General features: G+C 59.1%; 1 protein-coding gene across 1 annotated transcript in view; it reads left to right on the top strand.

Annotated features, from left to right (window-relative positions):
• Positions 1–589: 589 nt before the first annotated feature.
• The window catches only part of ETV3L (ETS variant 3 like), a 14,176-nt gene continuing 7,085 nt past the window's right edge, over positions 590–7,680 (top strand). The window contains exons 1-5 of the mRNA XM_019517988.1: positions 590–1,276; positions 5,969–6,038; positions 6,396–6,633; positions 7,204–7,390; positions 7,492–7,615. Of these exons, the coding sequence (XP_019373533.1) occupies positions 5,978–6,038; positions 6,396–6,633; positions 7,204–7,390; positions 7,492–7,615 (610 nt within the window). The 5' untranslated portion in view covers positions 590–1,276; positions 5,969–5,977. The remainder of the gene's footprint in view (positions 1,277–5,968; positions 6,039–6,395; positions 6,634–7,203; positions 7,391–7,491; positions 7,616–7,680) is intronic.

The raw sequence follows: 7,680 nt of genomic DNA on the forward strand, positions 1-7,680 counted from the left end.
CCTCGTGCTCCCCCAGTGACTTTGGTGTCAGTGCGTCCCTACCCCCCGGCCACTCGACCCCAGTCCGTTGGCTGGCTGTCCAGAGGCTGATTTCAGTCTCGGCAGCTCCACAGATGGGACCTTGCAGTTCTGGCCTGCGCTGGCTCTTAGGTCACCCTGTCTCTAGCCCCTTGCCCCAGATTCACCGCTCCACCGGCCCCAAGCTGCTGCACTGCTGGAGTGTGAATGTGGCCAGTCCAGCCCAGCCTGCCCCTGTCTTCTCTCCATCCCTCCCTCCATCCGGGCGTCTGTCTGCCTGGTCCCCGGTGGTGTCCATCACGAGTTCCCCACATTATCGGTGCCAGGGCTGGCATCGCAGTCAGCCCCACTGATCCTGGGGCTGTGCTGCAAATGGTCCCTGCTAGGTTGCTGCAGCCTAGTCAGGCCACATAGGCAAAGGGACATTGTCCCCCATGGATAAGTGGGAACTGAAGGCCGGAGGAACTCGCTCAGAGCGACACGTGGCAATGCAGCACATCTACCCCCACCACTTGGCAGCCCAGGGTTGAGCTCCCCACCACGCCAGCCTGTGATGAGGTGACCCATTAGTTGGAAGAGCCGGCCCTGGGGGCCAACATCCCAGCCGGGGCTGGGAAGAGCGCAGGCAGAAGTGAAAGGTGAGTGCTCGGTGGCGTGGCAGCTTCCAAGCTGGGCCTGCGCTGGCCCGGATGAGCTGCATTGCAGCAGTGAGCGCTACCCCTCCTGCTGGCATGGTCACCCCAGCTGTGAGGGCCAGAGAGTGGCACACCTGTGAGATGCTGCCCGGAGCAGGAGTGCTTTCAAGGTGGCTACAGCGTGGCTAGACACAACCTGGGCTCTCCTCCCAGCTCTGCCCCAGGGCCAGCCCATCGCTGCCCTGTTCTGTGCCCCTCTACAAGGTGGGGAGGCCAGTGGGTGACTACCCCTATGCATAGGGTACAGCGGAAAGCATGGCACCTCGGAGGGGAGTCATGCCTGGGATGGAGCAGGGGGTGGAGAGAAAGGCACCGCATTCGCCCAGTGTCCCCTCCCCGCAGGCAGTCGACGCGCGCGGGGGTCGGCAGCCGGAGCTGTGCGAGGGGTTAACACGATTGTCTCTGCAGCCGCAGCGTGCCGAGCCCCCTGGGAGCACCGAGGACTGGGCTTTCATTCTAAGTAACCCCAACGCAGCATGTGATGAAATGCACGGGGCCGGCGTGACAGGCAGAGCGTGCGGGCCAGCGACGCCGGCCAGGACAGCTGCAGGTGCCTCCGCAAGGTAAGACCCCCCTTGCGCTCTCCAAGCCATCTCGAATCTGCTCACAAGGTAGTGCTGGTTTCCCACCCATGGGAGCAGGCACGTCTGGGTCCCTGGAGGGGTCTGGGTGCTGCTTTCCCAGTCACTTCGACTCTCACCCAAGTGACTAGGGGTCCATGGGATGCTGGTGACGAGACGTGGTTGGTAACCCTTGGGGAGACCCATGCGGCAGGGGGTGTTCAGAGGGGATTTCACACCGCTGGAGCAGGACCAGGGATTTCACACCACTGGGCACTTTCTGGATGCTGCCAGCCACAGGCATGCCATGACACTGCAGGTGCCAAGCCAGGCGGGGGTCCCTGTGGGAAAGGGAGGGACACGAACCATCCCTGGAAAAGGGAGCAGGTGAAATGACCCCATGCAGCACTTTCCCTGGGCAGGAGTGACATGCTCTTGAGAAGCATCAGGAACCCTACAGAGAGATGTCTCTCCGGCGGGTGCACCCGTGGCAGGGTGGGGATAGGCCAGTGCCGGCAGTGGCTCCATTGGGAGGCATTTCCAGGGGGTGCCACCTCCAGACTTCTGTTCGGACCCGTCCTGCTGGAAGTGTGTGCGGAGGGGTCTCCTGCGATCAAGACAGCCTAGATCTCAGCTGGGATGTATCGGCAGCCTCAGCACAGCGTGCTTCCTCCCCACCAGCTGCTGTCCCGCTGTGAGCAAGGGGGAGCGGACGGGCGAACTGGGCCCATCTGGGGTTGCCATAGTTAGAGCACAGCACTCGTTAAAAATCAGAGCTCTTGTCCGCTCAGGCCAGGGCTTTGCCTTCTGCCTCTGCAGGAGCTGGCAGCTGCCGGGAGGGAGGCTACAGGGTGTCCCAGGCAGGTTTCTCCCCCTTGACGGACTGCATCTCTGGCTGCATTTGTGCCCCCTTCGGGAGGAATTTGCATAGCTGGGGAAAGCCCTCAAGCCTTAGAGCAGGGCTTAGTAGATAGCGGTGGCTAATGCGTGCAAAGATCACAGTCCAGCACCGCCAGGAGCCCAGGGCAGAGGTCAGAAGGGCACTTCTCTGCAGCCAGGCTGCCCGGTGCCCTCTGCCACCAAGCCCCGAGCATGTGGTTTGACTCCCAGAGGGAAGTGATGGAGCTGCCCCCATGCCCAGCTCACATGGGCGCAGCAAGGAGGGCAGGAGCAGAGAAGGTTTAAGCATCACTTTACAGGGCTGTTGCCCCCAGGCTGCTCTGATCTCCCTACCCTGTGCTGAGTCCCTGTCCTCAGCCTCCTGCCTCTGGCTTGGCTTTCTCGTTTGGCCGGTTGCAGCCAATTCTTACAGGGAGGGCAATGGGCCGGGGGTCAGGAGAGGCAGCTCAGGGCAACTGGGGCTGGTTGCTTCCCTGTCTCTTGTGTGCCCAGGCCACCAGCTCTTTGGGATGGGAGCTGGTCCCTGGGCTCTTGCATAGCAGCTACTCCCAGTCCATCCCCACCTAGTCCCTGGTGCTGCCCTGGGGACCATGGGCTGGGAGTCCACATGCTAACGAACCTCATTAAGCATTTGTCCATTAGGCATTTGTCCTGCCTTCAAGGCTTCATACCCCCCCCACCTCTCCCCCAGGAACGGGGGCACTGGGGAGCTTGTGTTAGCAGCTCTGGGTACTGGCCGCACTTCCCATTGGGGCAAGCGGGGAGATGGATGGAGGAGCAAGCAAAGAAAGGGGGACAGCCTGGCTCAGGCCTGGCTCAGTCAGGGGCTTTGCCCCTCCAATGTGACCCAGGGTCCCCCTGCCCTCGCCCCACCCTTTGGGGCTGGCCTGCAGGTTTTTCCAGGCCTTTGACTTTCCAACCTGACCTTCCTTCTCCTCTCCCCCTCCCGCCCCGCGTGTAAGGTTTCTGTACAGCCGCGGTACAAAAGCCTTTTAAATCCCACTTCCCCGAGAGACCCGGAGCTGGGGAGTGAGTAGTCAGCACAGGGGGAGGGGAATGCCCCCTCCCGGTCCTCCATGCCCACACCACTGGCTCTGCTGGAGCTGCTTCGGGTTTGCACTGATGTACCGTGGCACCAGCCACGAGGGAAGGGGAGCCACAACTCCTGGGTTCTTTCCCAGGCTCGGCAGATAGCGACGTGCTCTCTCCACCCCTGGATCAGGGCTTTGCTTCACAGAGGCCCCATGCACCACCCTTGGAGCTGGGCCGGGGTCCTTGGGGGCCTGCTTGAATGTGGGCACAGGGAATCATGCCCCTGTGGTTCCAGCTTGCCCCCCAGATCCACAAAATGCCCCGTGAGGATGGTGTCTGAGCAGAGAGGTGGGTGGGTGAAGGTCATGTCTGGGGGCAGGTGGGAAGAAAGGGAACCCCAAACAAGTTGCGCAGTGCTAGCAGGTGGACATGGGAGTGAATCTGAGCCACGGCAGGCATTTTGGGCTCTAGCGGGGACAGGAGCTGGTTCGAGACAGCAGCAATCGGGGACAGATGCTCACAGAGGCTGAAAGCCACAGGGAAGCAGCCGGGGGATACGGACCTGCTGCCTGGCTGCCTCCCTGGAGAGGGACAGATCCTGGGATCTGGGGATAGAGCTCTCCCCCGGGTAGGGGACGTCTGAGGGGTGCAAGCAGGGGGTTGTTTTGGGCCAGCTGATTTTTGTCCATCCTCCTTGCTCTGTACAAAAAGCCGCCAGCTCCCCATGCTTCACCTCTCCTCACTGCCCTGTCTGCAGAAACAGGGGTCTTTAGGGGCCGAACGAGTCCAGGGGAAGCTGGCAGAGCAACACGGGCGAGGGGTGAGGCTTCACTTCGTAGGGCCCAGGACTCTAGCCTCTGACCCCCGGCAGCAGCCTCACACCACGGCCGAGCGGGTACAAAACAACCAGAAAAGAGATAATTGTTCTCCAGTGGTTTCTCTCCTCTGGGATCCTGCTGGTCCCAAGCACCTCTCCTCCGCTGGATGGTTGAACTGACAGGGCTGTTTCCACGCTGTTCTCTTTCCCCCCGTGCCATTCCTTTGCTGAGATGCTGCCTCACCAGCCTGGCTTTTGTTGGATATTAGGAATGAATCCAAAATATTTTACAGTGGTTTTTTCCCCCCTTTTCTCTCCCTGTCAAACCAGCTGATTTGAACCTTTCTAGAAAATAAAGGGGAGACCATGGGAGGAAAGGAAAGCATTGACTTGGGAGGAGAGGATTCAGAGGACGTAGAGCAGAGGCCATGGATGTCTTTTCCCCTGGCTGAGTTTTCATTCAGGGGGTGCAAAGGGGCTTGGAAACAGGTATTTATAAAAGCCATGCAGTCAACCTGGTGGCAAAGAGGAAAAGCAAGCGTCCAAGAAAATAGAGCCACATCTTGGCAACCTTTATACATCGGAGCAGATTTACTCTTGGTTCTCGTGGGTTTAAACGTGGGGAGATGGGACCTGGCTTTGCTTCCCTGTGGATGAGGAAAGTGAGAGCCACTGGCTCTTGCTAGGATATATTGGTGTGGTCAGAGGTATGAAATCTCCTGAGCCCTTCTCTTCTCTCATCGTCTCCGTTTCAGGCCTTAAATGTCTCGAATTCAAGCCAGAGTTGCCCTTTGCTGCTCTCCTGCCCAGCACGTGCCTTTGCTGGGCAAGTGAGCGGGTCTAATGGTTTTCTGTAGGAAAATTATAGAAAATTATAGAAAATTAAGGTTGGAAGGGAACTCAGGAGGTCATCTATTCCAACCCCCAATCCAGCAGAACAGTCCCCAATTCTTCCAAATCCATGAATCAGGGAAGTTTCTCTTTTTCTCTCCCCACTCCCCTTTCATTAGCTTTCTGTCTCTTCCCTGGCAGAGGGGTAAGAAGATTTAAAATTAACCCTTGCTCTTCCTATATATAGGATGATGAATTTTCCTAAAACCCTCACGCTCTCATTCGTTCCATCCCACCCACAATAGTTTCCAGCTGAAACTTTCCCCGGAGACCCACGTCTCAGCAGCCAGGGAAGTGGAGACCTGAGAGCTCCCCAGACCTTTAGGTTTCATGGCCTGGGGTTGTCAAAGAAGCATGTTCAGATCCGAACCCACATCGCCCTGCTTGTTCTCGTCCACTCTGAGCTGGCTAGTGAATTTGGGGGGGGAGCGGAGGGTTTGGTGCTGGGGGTGTTTTATTGTTCCTTATGTGGTCTGGGGAGATAAAAAGAAAGGTATCAGTCATTACATCCCTTCCCCCCTCCCACCTCCCCAGAAAAAGGAGTTTTCTGATAGAAAAGCCCATTCTGCTGAAGTGAAACTGGTCACGGCGGGGAAAAGGAAACCCGCTCTTCAGATTGCAATGGAGACCGAAGCAGAGAAATCTTTGCACACAAACTGGAGATGCCGACCTGGGGAAATAGGGTACTCTGGGGCACTCTCCAGCTGGGCTCCCTGGTCCCATTCTTGCCACTCTGCTCTAGAAACATTCTGCCCTTCAGAGCAGATAAATTCCCCTTGCTCACTGCTTGCCCTAGACAGGACTGAGAGAAAGACTGTGCAAGAGCCAGAGACAGGACCCAGGAGTCCTGATCTCTGCCCCCTCCATGCTACCCCTTGCTGTAGCACCAGACCCCCTCTGTTCCAGGACAACCCGGGAGTCCTGGCTCCCAGCACCCTCTGCTTGAACGGGCGAAGAGCACTTCCACCCACGCTGCCCTCCCGGGGCTGCTGGCAGCTCCTGTTCCCAGGCAGCCCCTTCCCCTGCAGTGATGGCTTTGCCTTTGTGCTCTCCAGGTTGGCGAGATGCAGTGTAGCTGCGTAGCAGAGGGCATGCCAGCAGTTCCCAGCTCCTACTGGATCTCAGGTGAGAATGGGAGCCAGCTCCTTTCTTCCCCCCATGGAGATGGTCGGTATCCTGGGGGCAAACTTGGAGCTCTGGGTCCAGTTCTGATGTCCTGAGCCCCTGCCTCTCCCAAAGCACTTTGCAGAGGGAGTTGTTTCCCTCCAACATGGATAGGCAGCTGGTTAACAACCACACACAATGCCACACAGGAATTGCATGCCCAGCGCTGAAATGCAGCCAGCTCTGGGGTGGCACATGGCACCTGTCTACCAGCTGCACACAAAGCTGCATCCCATTGGTGGCGGGGGAAGATGGGTAGGAATGGTGCATGCATAGCACTGTCCCCGGGGTCCACCTGTGCTCCCGCTTGCTCTACAGGGCTGGCGTTCCCCGACTGGGCCTACAAGGCAGAGTCCAGCCCTGGCTCCCGCCAGATCCAGCTGTGGCATTTCATCCTGGAGCTGCTGCAGAAGGAGGAGTTCCGGCACGTCATCGCCTGGCAGCAGGGCGAGTACGGCGAGTTCGTGATCAAGGACCCCGACGAGGTGGCACGGCTGTGGGGCCGGAGGAAATGCAAGCCCCAGATGAACTATGACAAGCTGAGCCGGGCGCTCAGGTGCGAGGCAGGGGCAGCGCTGCCCAGAGGCTTGGTCTGGGGTTCCCTTGTAGCAGTACCCCTGGGAAGTCCTGCAGCCTGGGTACTGGGTCAGACAAAGCAACCGGGCTCATCTCTGGGCCTGATCCTTGTGGAAGTGTGCTCAGCTCCAGGGCCATGCATGGCCTATCACTTTGGAAGTGAGCGACAGCTGGGATTTAGCTGGGCCCTAACCTGGAGGGGCTCAGGGAGGACCAGACTCAGCCCAACCCCTGGGAGCCAGGAAGGAAGGAATGGTGCAGGGGAGAGAAGAAGTGTCCTCTCCAGCTCCTGCTTTCCTTCCTCTCTCCTTTGGTACCCCTCTCCCTTTCTTCCTCCCAGGCACAGTGGGATGCCCTGGGCTGGCAGACCCAAGGCAGGCAGGTACCAGTGCTGTTGCCCAGCCATGGCCAGACTCCCCTGTTGCTGGTCCTCACCCTGGGGGAGGGTTTATAGGACTCCCTTAGTGCAAATCTTCCTCTCCATCAGCACTGACAGTCCATCTGTCCTTCCTTCCCTCGCACTGTCTCTCCGGGCTCCTGTCTCCCCCAGGTATTATTACAACAAGCGGATCCTGCACAAGACTAAGGGCAAGCGCTTCACCTACAAGTTCAACTTCAGCAAGCTCATCTTTGTCAACTACCCGCTCTGGGACCTGCGCTGCCCTGCGCCCCCGCTGCTGCTGGGAGCCGCCGGCATGTGCCGCCCCGCTGTGGTCTCCACTGGGCTGCAGAGCGAGGTAACCGCAGGCCGACAGGGAGTGGTTTACCCAGCCTAAGGTGGGTGTGGGCCCAGGCTGGGCTTGGGGCTGAGATGGTTTTGCTCCTTTCCTCGCTCCAGTTCCTACAGAACGTGCTCGTCACTCGCCGGGCACTGGCCGACCAGCTGGCCTGCCACCGCAGCCTGCAGGAGCCACTGGGTGCAGATGGCACAGGGGACAAGAAAGCTGTGGCCGGGGGAGCCCGTAAGTCCTGGGGGCGGGTGGGTGAATGGCTGAGCCAGGGGCATCATGCAGCCCATTTTGCTGTG

The sequence above is a fragment of the Gavialis gangeticus genome, unplaced genomic scaffold (assembly GCF_001723915.1).
Source record: "Gavialis gangeticus isolate Ggan-Ray unplaced genomic scaffold, GavGan_comp1, whole genome shotgun sequence".
Classification (NCBI taxonomy): Eukaryota; Metazoa; Chordata; order Crocodylia; family Gavialidae; genus Gavialis; species Gavialis gangeticus.